The 12,413-nt window shown below is 37.0% G+C and overlaps 1 protein-coding gene across 3 annotated transcripts in view; it reads left to right on the forward strand.

Moving 5' to 3' along the window:
- The window catches only part of IPO13 (importin 13), a 49,740-nt gene that overhangs the window by 35,739 nt on the left and 1,588 nt on the right, over window positions 1-12,413 (forward strand). For 2 of the 3 annotated variants that reach the window (XM_063297790.1, XM_063297791.1), the window contains exons 13-19: window positions 2,546-2,683; window positions 3,097-3,193; window positions 4,624-4,676; window positions 10,895-10,961; window positions 11,216-11,274; window positions 11,649-11,738; window positions 12,116-12,297. In XM_063297790.1, the coding sequence (XP_063153860.1) occupies window positions 2,546-2,683; window positions 3,097-3,193; window positions 4,624-4,676; window positions 10,895-10,961; window positions 11,216-11,274; window positions 11,649-11,738; window positions 12,116-12,297 (686 nt within the window). Of the gene's footprint in view, window positions 1-2,545; window positions 2,684-3,096; window positions 3,194-4,623; window positions 4,677-5,784; window positions 8,208-10,894; window positions 10,962-11,215; window positions 11,275-11,648; window positions 11,739-12,115; window positions 12,298-12,413 lie in introns of those variants that run through there. The other variant, XM_063297792.1, reaches the window with a different exon arrangement.

Genomic DNA, 12,413 nt, shown 5'->3' on the forward strand with positions numbered 1-12,413 from the left:
ACAAATTGCGATCTCATGATCGCAGAATGCTGCAACATTGTAATTGTGAGCACCTGGATTATGATCACATTACTGCAGGGGCATTGTGACAGCTGTAAGTACAAGGACCAGTCTTAACTATCACTCATTCAGCGCCATCGTAAATTTGAACGGTTGCTGAACAAGTTGTCATTAAACGAGGACTACCTGTATTTGAGTATATGGGAATGGTTTCATCCTGGGATTCTTGGGCACAAAAAAGTTTAAGTAGATCTCATTGTTGGCTAATAGAATTACAGGTCAGCCCTAAAAAAAGATATCTTCACATGGAATGCTTGTTGAATGGGATGTATGTTTTTAGCACTAGTTCATTCCTACTTTCTGTTCAAATTGTTATTACACTACTATGAGTTGTGATTTCTCTTTGAAAAAACAAGTCTTTGTTCTAAGAGTTTGCATTAGGCTGGTTATAAAGGATTGTTGATGATGAGCAAGGGTAGGGAGGGAATCTTGCATTCTTGAAGAGAGTGGAAGGAACTGCAGTAGAAGAGTTGAACATTCAGCAGAGATGCACACTAACTTTTGATTTAGTATGCTAGGAACAAATTAGAATGTAAAGCAAATGTTGTCAGCAATTTTACCCCAACACTAAATTCTAACCATTTCTATAATAAAATGACATCTCTATTTTTGCCTCAGTATGAATGAGGTTCTTTGCATTTCTAAGAGTGATTGATCATAGAATTAGAAAGAGCCATTTAGGGCACTGAATCCAATCCCTTGTTCAGTGTAAAAATCTGAATTAAACATTTCTGAAAAATAGATGTCTAATCTATGTTTGTAGACATCCAGTGAATGGGGGCATGATTATTCTGAATAATTGGCTCCAATGTTGAACTGCTCTTACTGACTTTTGAAACAGTGAGTAAGAATCTGTCTTTTTGTAATTGTCCATTATTTTATGACCTGCACTATGGAACAATAGAAATCTGTGAGACATCCTTTCAGGTATTTAAAGAGTACCATCATTTAACCCTTTAGTCTTCTCTACTCAAGGGTAGTCTTATAATAATCTTCATTGTATTTTTATGAACCTGTTCCAGTTTATTTGAATCTTTTTAAAAGTGTGGAGCCCAGAATTGGACAAAATACTCAAAGGGGGTTTGACCAGTGCAAAATAATTGAAAATAATTGTATTGATTTGGAACATTGCTTCTGTTGATGCAGCCTAAAAGTGCATTTGCCTTTTGTTTGTTTTTTTGCATTCATATAATGTTGCTGACTCACATTTAGATTGCAATCAACCACTGTTTTTTTTTCACAAGCAGTTTTACCAAGTTAGGTATTCCCCTTCCTTTACCTGGAATTTAGTTTTCTGTTTTCTAAATGAAACACTTTGCATTTGTCTCTGTTAAATGTAATTCTCTTACTGTTAGCCAATTTCTCTAACCTATGGACATCGTTTTGAATTTTATTTCTGTTCTCTAGGTTATTAATTATCCCACCCAATTTTGGGTCATCTGCAAATTTGATAAGCATTCCTTTCATAGACAAAAGAGGCCACAAACTTTATCAACCAATGCTCTTTTTGATTTTTCATTCAGTGGTTTAATGGCCTCTTTACTACAACTTTATATAGCACAAAAAGTATTTATCTAAGATCCTTACTTCAGGATTTCAATCCACACATGATTCATTATGAAGCCCTATAATCAAACTTACCATGCTTTGGCCAAACTGTTTATCAGGCCATTTATTTATTTAGCATATTTATATAGCTGTCCATCTAACAAAAACATGACTCTTATGAGGTACAACCCATCTTGTGCAAGAAGTCTGCCATCTAGATAACTCAACCCATGGGTTCCAGAAACCAAATATTTCCTGTTATTACCACTTGCATAGCCATTCGCTTGCAGTATGCTTGAGGTGGAAGTTTGCATACTGAGAGCAAAAATTGCAATGTGTGTAGAAGTTAGAACAAATTTTGGGCTGAGAACAAGGACACAGCTTAGAAGTCCAAAGGCCTCAAAATTTAAGCTATTTATTCTGTAGATACAGCTGCCTGGGAAAATAATTTGATACATAGTGATGCTGTGGTAAGAGATTTCATGTCCAGCTAAGTAAAACTGTTTAATCTGTTGGAGAATAGTAGGCTTTCCTACTGTACATTCTTTGGTATTACATACATATCACAATTCCTAAGTGAAATATAGGGATGCTCAGGTGATGCCTTCAGTTCTGTTCGTGAAAACCAACTTTTAAAGCAGCAGGTAGATTGTGAAAATGAAAAGATAGTGATACTGTAATAGTGGCTGATGTGAGCCAGATAGATTTTTTTTTAATTGGGGAGCCAAACATTAGTCTTTGTTTAATCATGAAGTTTTGCTGGATGATCATGAACAAGTCTTGCTCAGTCTACCCTATCTCAAAGGATAAAATAGGAAAATTTTATGCTGCCTCAAATTTCTTCAGAGAAGAATAGGGTACAAAATAAATAAATCTTTAGTTGAGGGAAACCGTTATTTAACCAGTTTTCCCTTGACACAGCCTCTTATCCCCACAGTCTGTATGCTCCATTTTTGAAAAATCTGTGAAGACGCTTCTAGATGATTTTGCACCTATGGTGCCTCAACTGTGTGAGATGCTGGGACAGATGTATAGCACTATTCCTCAGGCATCTGCTATTGACCTCACCAGGCAGGTAAGTCTTTTAGCATATTAATCTCTGGTAGATGCACATTAGCACATTAATCTCTGGTAGATGCTAAATTCAGAATGGGGGCTAATACTTGTTGAGCAGTTTTTCTGCCATCTGGTGTCCTTTGGTACAAGAATTGTACAAAAATGATATATATTTCATAGCCCATGCAAATGGATGATTTGTGTATGTATGGACAAAAACAACTGAGAAACTGCAGTGTCCCTGAACTATCTAATCTCTTGCCTCCTTTAGTGTCTTAGTACTAAGGCTTTTACTGATATGTAACAACAGAGACAACTACTTGGCCCAAATATCAGTATGGGGACGGAGATAGAAAAAAGTAGGGTTATGAATGTGAAATAGGATGGAGAATATTATAACTATTCAATTTCTGTGATCTCTTACATCCTCAGCTGGTTCACATCTTTGCCCATGAGCCTGCCCACTTCCCACCCATCAAGGCGCTCTTTCTGCTTGTCACATCAGTTACATTAACACTCTTTCAACAAGGTATGTATGTCTTGAAACCCTCACTCTTGTGAAGCAGTCACATTGGTAACAGTTCTTCCTAATTTAAGATGTTCAGATTAGCCTGTAGGATTGCAAATAGCCAGAATTCCCTTGTTCAGATAATAGGCCCTGCTGAATGAGCTCTGAAGGAGTTTGGAAATGATATCCTGGGTAATGAGAATCAAGTTTACTATCTTGTTTCTCCCTGAATATCAATCATTATTTGAGAGGACAATGGTGCTGTCGTGTGTTCCCCTCTCCCTTCCTTCTTCCAGCCTTTTGAAACTGAAACTGTGCCCTTTGGTTGTCAGACTCTCAGTTTTAGTAGAAAGTAGAGTTAGTAGTCTCTTTTGCATAATGGTTGGCTTTGAATAAGACTTATTAGGGAGTATGTTGCTATTTAGTTCAGCATAACAAGATCAGTGTGTTGACACCCACATCCATCTGTTCCTGTGGCCCAGTTTGTTCTAAAGGTTCTGCACCACAACTCCCCTGTCCTTCTGCTTAGAGGTTTTCTGTCAGAGCTCTACTGATTTCCTAGCAAGTGTTTGGGTTTACCTTTTGCTTCTGCGGAACTGCCGTACTGCCATTAAGCTGTCCCTAATTGACGGGATTACTGTGTTAATAATTCCAATAAAATCAGTATGCAATAACATGGGTATTAGGGTATCTGGTCCCATCCCCAGGTGGCTGGTTGGAACTTGGAACCTGGAATCAGTACTTCAGTGATGCCCTGTTATTGCCTGGTTTCATCAGGCAGAACTGTAGCATCAACCAGAGGAAGATGAGTCTCACAGTGCATGATGCTGAAAAAAAGAGTGGTTATCAGCAGTCATGCTGGTCTTTCCCTTTTAAAAATGTTACGAAGTTATACACTTCCCAGTCAAGTAAACATTTTGACAAGAGTGAAAGGAACATATTGTGTTGAGACTGCCCATTAGAGTTCAGATGGATTCTAGAACTTTTATCCACTCCACATCAATATTGGATTTGTCAATAGACTCTAGAATTATCTTCCAGGGCCAAGTATTTTAAGATAAGTGTCCAATGCAAGTATGCTAGTTCTCTAAAGGAAGCTGGTGTCCAGTTAGCTCCTGCTTCTCTTCTCCTTCCCTGCTAGGGTGCAATCAGCTCCCCTTTCTTATCCTTGGTGCTTGGCAGGGGAATCTGGGCAACATGCCTATTCCTTTGCACTTTCTTTCTGTTCTTGGGTTTCCAAGCTCCATGATTTTTGTATGTTTTGTTTCTTTAACTTGCTTCAAGCTGCTCATGTGCCTGCCCTCTTCAGCCCACCCTGTTGCACCCTCCCTCCCACCCTTCCCTTACTCCTGTTTTCACTTGTAAATTCTTTCTGTATCACATAACTATATGATGTTGAGTTGCTGTTTGTATGATTTTTCTCTTCAGTTACATCTTTATTATATTTTTAGGGCCCAGGGATCATCCTGATATTGTTGATTCATTTATGCAACTCCTGGCACAGGTGTGTTTTAGTTTCTTATTCATTCACTTTCTGTTCTCTCTCTTTCTCTTTTTTAATTCAATTTAAACCTATTTTAGCTTTCTGTTGACAACGTTTTTCCTTTTAGTTGAATATCGAGTTTCTCATCTGTTTCCGTGGAAGTTGAAAACAAAACATTATCCCTTTCCTAGGTATAAGTTTTCCCTTCCTCTCTATGTAGAGATGCAACAAGACCTATAGATTGGGTTTGGCTGTGACCTGACACAGGAGGAACTTTTGGAAAATGGCAAATGCAGTTCAAAAACTTTAAAAATCCTGATTGTATATGTTTTGTATGTTTGGCTCTAATGATTCTGAGCTCTTAACAAATCCAGAGTCTCCAGTTGTTGGGCAGAACTCAGTGATATAGTGGATTACATCTAAACTCCTAGGAGAGAAAGCTGATCTAATGTGAGTAACAGGGAGTAACAACTTGATTTGTCTATCCGCTCTCAAAATCTTTTCATGCTTCATCCTTCTTCACTCTTGTTGAGATTTCCAAGGTCTGATTTTTTTTTTTAGATCATGAATCTTTCATGCAGTCTTTTCTCAAATGTTGTTGTAATGATATAATGTGCAATGCAGTGAGCAGTAAGGTACTGCTGGGGATTGTCCAGCCTGGGTATAAGTGGATAGTGAACTGCTATTGGGTTGAATGAGCAATACCTTTACTGGAAATCAGCTTCAGGACTAGGAATTAATGAAGCAGAGAAGGGTGTGATCTTTGTTATCATCTGGTTCTCCTGAGTACAGCAAGATGCTCTCCTGTTGGCTCTGATTAATTGTTGCTTAATAAGCTTTTTGTAGGCTGTGATGTGGAAAGCGTTTCAGCACCTAGCCCCCCTCCCCTTGTGACAGTTTATAAAGCTTGCAGATCAGGCAAGCCATATTACAAATACACCTCACGTTTTTCTCAAGAAAGTATGAAATTTTAACAATATTATAAGGATCAGGGTATCACCCTTTAAAAATGTGTTTTCTTCATCTGGTTGGGGAGGTGTTGTCTACTATTTTGCATTCAAATACAAAAACTGAAATCAGTTGTTAGTTTGTACATGTAACCATATGATGACTTTTGTTCTTGGCATAGGTTTGAAAGAATATTGTTGTCCTGGGAGATACTGAGGGCTTAACTTTAGCAGACTGAACATCGAGTGTTTATAAATTGTGGAAGAGCTTTTATAGAGGGTGTGGGAAATTACAGCCTGAATGAGAAGAGGACTGGATAGAGGAAAGCAATAAGAAAAAACCTGCCTGCTCCAACTCAACCAGCTCAGGGTCTCATGGTATCTCACAACTGCTACAGCTAAGCAGAGAACAACTCTGAAACCCTAATGTTCAGACTGCCTCCATTTAGCATGAGTTCCTGTTACAAAGCAAGAAGCTCCTTAGAAGCAAAAGTGAGAGGGGCTGAAGAAAATGGGATCTAGACTTGAACAGATGGTCTTCTGAAATTAAGAATTCTAGGAGAGTAATGATTATTTAACTAGGTCCATATTAAAGTTTTAAAATTCCAATGGACTGAGCTCTTATTCCATACTATGGTGTTTGTACTATATCAACATATGCATTCCCTCCCCCATTGTCTTCCTATTTGAATACATTTTCTTTTAGCACTAGAAAATTTATGAGTTCATGACATTAGAAAAGGATTTATTGGGTTTTATTGATACAGTTACTCTAGTACTGCTTATCATTGCTCACTGGTTTGTTTCAGCACTAATTAAAAATACACTGATGCAGTGCATTCTACAACTCAGAGCCTCTAGCATTCCTATCATCTTCCGTTCTGGGGTCCCATGGCATTCTTTCTGTCTCTCATAGAGATGACTTTCTTAGGAATAAACAGTTTATGTAATCATATATTTGTCATGCTGATATTAAATAATGCAGGAATTCAATGAGTGTCCAGACAATATTTATCAATAGTTTTATATAGAACTTTTGGAAGCTAATTTGCTTCAGCTCTAACACTTACATTATGACCATACTTTTTGAAATTCTGTCTTTCTGTCTATTTTGGCAGTTTTCCAGTATCATTGTCTACTTCTTTATTTTCATTTATTTTCAATTAATTTTTCAAGAATTGACTTTTCCCAAGAAGATGTAGAGCACTAAATCACTACAAGCAATCAAATCTTTGGTTTGATATTGGTCATATAACAGTAATTGCATGTATTTTCCCCCTAGATTATATGTCATATTCTGCTTCAATATAGAAGATACTGAATTTTTCCAGTAGAGATCATTTATATCTCTTCCATAGCAATGTCTGTTTGTATAAAGAGAAAAAAGAAAAGAAAAGAAGAAAGCCTATTATGGGCATCTTCCCTCATCCTAGTTAGCACCATTTCATGTTAGCTTTATTCCCTGCCTGTTCTGAGAGAAGACTCCTCAGCTAGCTGTTCTTTTGCTAGCTAACTCAATTTATAATGCCTATGAAACGTAATTCTAGCCTCCCAGATTTAACTTCATAGAATATCAATCAATCTGCAGAACGGACACTTCCTTTTGAATAAGTTATTAAGAAAACAGTATAATTCTAACAAAGAAGCAGAGTCCTTCAAAGACCGAGAAGTTATTAAACAGCAGACCAGGATTCTTCAAGAGATCCCTTAACAATGCACGTGGAGTAGATTCTTTTCATGTCGGCATAGTGGTTTTGATTGTGGGCCCTTGAAAAAAGCAGATTAATAAAGTATCATGAGCTGCCTTAATTTGCTTGCAAAATTTCATTCCTGCATACAACTAAAGGCAATATTTCAATTTTGTTCAAATAATTTTATGCTATACTTTGTAGTGGAGATGAATGTGGGATGCAGATTCTCATTTAGTGTGGCATGAGACAACTTACATTCCTGTAACTCTCCATATAATCATATGCCTCTTAGATAATTTCTTTGAAGAAAACAGAGCAGGTACCTGTTAACTTTATGCTTTGTCTTCTGATCTGGCAGATCTACAAGTTAACTTAAAAAGACAATAAATAAAATAAATTTAAAACTTTTTTGGAATTAAATCATCCTCCATGTAGTCCAGTAAATAAAAAACCTTCCTCTTCCAAGCACCTTAGTAAAAATTGTTTGGGTCACACACCTAAATGTAGCAATGGAACTAGGCAGATTGCCCAGTGAAAAACTCTAAAGGATATATGACATCAATGAAAGAACCCTACAAATGTCTAGGATGATCTATTTTTTTTATATTTGTGTCACATGAAGCAGGTCTTCAATTGGTGATGTAAGTGTAATAGACTGAGTAATATGAAAGAACGTGCTGCTTGTTTTATTTGTGGATTTATGACCAACCTAAGCTTACAGTATTATAGAAAATTCTGAATCAATATTACAATCTGTGTTTTTGGATTATAGATGAGATTTTTTAAAATGGGTTGGGTTAAAAAAGCATTTCCTGGAATTTGATCACTGTAATAACAGGCAAGAATATGAAAGAAACATGTTAAAACTTTGCTTAGGCTTTTTTTTTTAACCTGTTAGTGGACAAAACATCACAGAACACTAAGTGTAATGGTTGCCATTGTTTACACTACACAATTAGTGGCCCTTCTTCAGTTATGTTCTCTTAAGCCACTCTTGTTAAAATGTCCTGGTTAGGTTGCCTCCTAGCTCAGGAGAATATTTGATCTATTTGCAGAGTGAAAACTAAGATCAGTTGGATTCCCCACAGCACAACCTCTGGTATGAATCTCATTAGAAGCCATTATTGGGAGTTTGAAATGCTAAGACCTAGCAGCATTGTCAATTCTCTAGAATGAAGAGATTAACAAACCAATTTTTTTGCCTTCCCAATCAAGTGGACTAGAATATTGGAATATAATTACACTAACAGCTTTCCTTTCTTCATTCCTTACTTAAAGATATTCCAATAAGGCTCATTTGCAAACAGCCAGATATTTGTTAATCCTAAATTAAATGATGATCCTATTTTTGATATTACTGGCAGTTAGTTTTCCTGAAATTGGGAAACTGGACCAACTTTAATTGTTCGAAACAGAGTGGGCAACCTAGTACCCTTCTAATCCTCTGGCTTCTAGTTTTCACAGTTCTTTACTGTTCGCTATGGGAGTTGCTCCAAAATATCTGGAAGACATCAGGTTGCATACTTCTAGCTTAAAATATCAAAACTTTAAATTACAAGTAAGTTCTTCAAATATGCTTTCACATTCTAGTTTTGACATACAAGTATAAGTTTGTTTTTAATTTCAAAGGCAGTTCAGATAAAGAGTTAATCTAAAAGTGTAAAATACTAGGAAATAGCAAAGAGTTTTCTATAACTAAGAGCTAGTATGCAGTTTGAGAGCTGGTTTGGTCTAGTGTTGTGTTTCCCAAACCTGGGTAAATTACCTCAAATTGGGTAAAAGTGGTTTTTCTTTAGGTAATGACACACAAACCCATTACCCAATCACAACAGGGACATTTAAATTGACTTAAAGTATTTTATCTACATTAGGTAAAAAGGACTTTCTGATAAACAGTTTTGGGTAATGAATGAAAAAGTTTGGGAAGCACTGGTCTAGTGGTTGAGGTGAAGTGGGAAAATCTGAGTTCTAGGCCTGTGTTAGGCATGAAAGCCAGCTGGATAACTTTGGGCCAGTCACTCCCTGTCAGCTCTAGGAAGAAAGCAATGACAAACCACTTCTGAAAATGCTGCCTAGAAAACCACAAGGATTTTCCATGTAGTCGCCAGGAGTGAAGTCTGACTTGAAGGCAAATAAAAGAGCATGCCTGGTAAAATGTTTTCATAAAACTTAATTAGTGTTCATAGAAGTTAATCCTGGATCATTCTGATTGTATTTCTTTGAATATAAGAAAGATCGCTATAAAAATTAACAAAGGCATATTGTGTCATTCCCTATTTGCCCTTGCTTTCTGTGTTGTAAGGACAAAATACTATTCAACATACTTTTCATTTAAGATTGCTGTAAAATACATATCTAAATAAAACGTTGTGTGAGTATTTTTAATTATTTATTATTCAAATTTAATTACGTATGGCAAGAAGGCAAACCTTTTCTAGTAAAATAATGGCAAAATATATTGTTGAAATTCATAAAGCTTTAGTAATATTTACTGATAATTTTAAGATAATTTATAGACTTCATAATATTTCTGTATTGCTAAAACTAACATCAAAAAGGTTAGAACAGTGGTAAGTCTTAGCACAAATGAGAGTAAAGTTCAGTTTGTTACTTATGTTTAGTTTTTCATCAGGACAAGGAACATAACTAATTTGGTTCCTTTTGTAGGTGAAACAAAGAGGGCAAGGAAAATAGAACACAAAGATTGAAACTAGTCATTGCAGTTGAAAATATTATCTTAGAAATCCAATTGCTGTTCATCATGCAAGAGCTCCCAAGGTAGTATTTTAGTGATAGAAAACATGGTTCAGTGGTGTACAACGTGATTAGACAATAGAGATCAATTTGCTCTTAGTATTTAGAAATGCTGTAGTGATGCAGGCACAGGAGTTGGGGTTGCTGTCCATGGTGCTGAAAGATTCATTGCTGTCAAAGGTGTCTTGAAAATCTGGTTGCTCTTCATCTTACAAGAGACCTAGCATTTGTAATATTTGAGTGACAGAAACTATACTTCAGTTGTGTAGAATTTGATTAGATGATAGGGATTTTGCTACTAGGCTAAGGCTTTGTGCTTAGAAATGTCATGGTAACTCAGACTTAGGAACAGAAGTACAGGAACTGGGAATTGCAGTCCATAGTGCTGATAGACTAAGTATGTATTGTTCTTGTTTCTGCTTGCTGTCTATGGTATTGAAATATGCATTGATGCAGATGTAGATATAAAAAGTAAAACCAAATGCTAAGTATCTGATTTAATAATATCCCTATCCTGGTTACCTAGAGTGGAATTCCTATACCTGTGTATATCATTATTTGTAACAAAGTAGGAATCCTAGGAGGCTGTTTTTCAGATAATAATTCAACTTCATGTTTCTTCAGAGGCTCCTCCTTACCTGGAGCCCTTATGCTCTTGATTTATTATAAGAACTATTCATCTTATAATCCTTTCCCTTTTCCCCATACCTGGCTTACTGTGTTTTATAGCTGATGGCCAGGTAAGTTGCACATACAAGCCTTTGCCAAGGGCTCCTCTGTGGCAATTGCTTGTCCATGGCTTGCCAGAGCTGTGTTTATTGTCTGTGTATGTATGTGTACCTTGCAGGCACTCAAACGGAAACCTGACTTGTTCCTGTGTAGCAGCCTGGATGTCAAAGCAGTATTCCATTGTGGTGAGTAGGCAAGTGCCCTAGAGTGAACCGCTTTACAATCACTGTGAGAAATGATTCAGACAAATGGGGTATGATCCTTACAAGTTGAGATGAATGTAAGGAATGGAGAAAAGTTCTTGGTATGGAAATGTCCCCAAAATTAAAGCCCATTGTAAAGAAACTTTATTTTAGGAAGGAAAACATACTTTTCTTTTCTGCTCACTGAGAAAACTATAATTGAACTAGCTGAATACCAAATTATTGCTTCCTTCTAGGAGTGATCTCCTTGAAGTTTCCTGAAGCACCAACTGTCAAAGCTGCCTGTGGCTTTTTTGTGAGTATTTGCCTTTGGTAGAGTAGATCTGTCATTGGCTAGTGGTATCTTAGAATCATATATATGAAAAGCAGTTGTGCTGGGGCAGGGTAGCAGCACACCCAAACTGATGAGGGTGAGCCTCACCAGACTGAATGAAAGGACTTGCTTTTGTTGTTATTACTTAGGGATATCTCTTTTTATGTACTTAATGTTTGTTTGCGGACTTGGGATTAGGGTGGTAATCTCTCCAATTTGTATATGCTTCCATTATATTTATTTAAGTTCTGTCTATAAGAAAGGGATATTTCCTGTTTGAAGTTTGCGTTTTTATGTGGTTTTTGTGTTCTGATATTTTGTCAACTTAGACCTTTTCCCAAAATTGTTTGTTATAGACTGAATTGCTGCCACGTTGTGGGGAGATTGCACCTGTGGGACAAGTGGTGCATGAGAATGGCAAAATGTTGCTGCAAGCTGTAGTTGAGGTAAGCAATGTGCCTTTCACAATCTGGGGACAATGAAAGAGGATCATTGGAAGCATGTTGCTCACATATAGGCTGCATTTATTCCAATTTGTTTTATTAATTCACTTTCCTTGTTATCAGAATATTTACAGGATTACTTGCAGCATGATTCTGTCCATGTTTATATGGAAATAATTTCCACTAAATTATGTAGAGCATATTTCCAAGTATGTGTGCATAGGATTGGAATCTGTTTAAGACTGGGGCCTTAAATATTCTGAAGCACCCAGCCTGGCCCTTGGTGCAATCTACTGGCACCTTCACATGACTGTAACGTAAAGCTCATCCTGCAGTACAGTCTCTTGCAAGATTTGATTGGATTTGCTCCATCCCTGCAGGGTGTAGGTGGCCAAGCTTCACGCAATTTGATGGATCATTTTGCTGAGATTCTTTTTGCTCTCAACAAGCATTGCTTCAGTTACTTGAGTGTGTGGATCAAGGAAGTGATGCAACAGGATGGCTTTCCATCGACCCGTGTCAGCCCTGAGCAAAAGGAGATTTTCAGCCAGCAAATTCTCAGGTGTGTTTCCTCTTGGCATCTTTTCAGAGAGGCAGAACTGGGGAATACATTTGAAAGATTTCCCAGATCTAAAATGCTGCCTGTTCCCTTAAATTGGCCAGAATAGGCTCTATAAA

This window comes from Candoia aspera, chromosome 3, assembly GCF_035149785.1.
Source record: "Candoia aspera isolate rCanAsp1 chromosome 3, rCanAsp1.hap2, whole genome shotgun sequence".
NCBI classification, from domain to species: Eukaryota; Metazoa; Chordata; class Lepidosauria; order Squamata; family Boidae; genus Candoia; species Candoia aspera.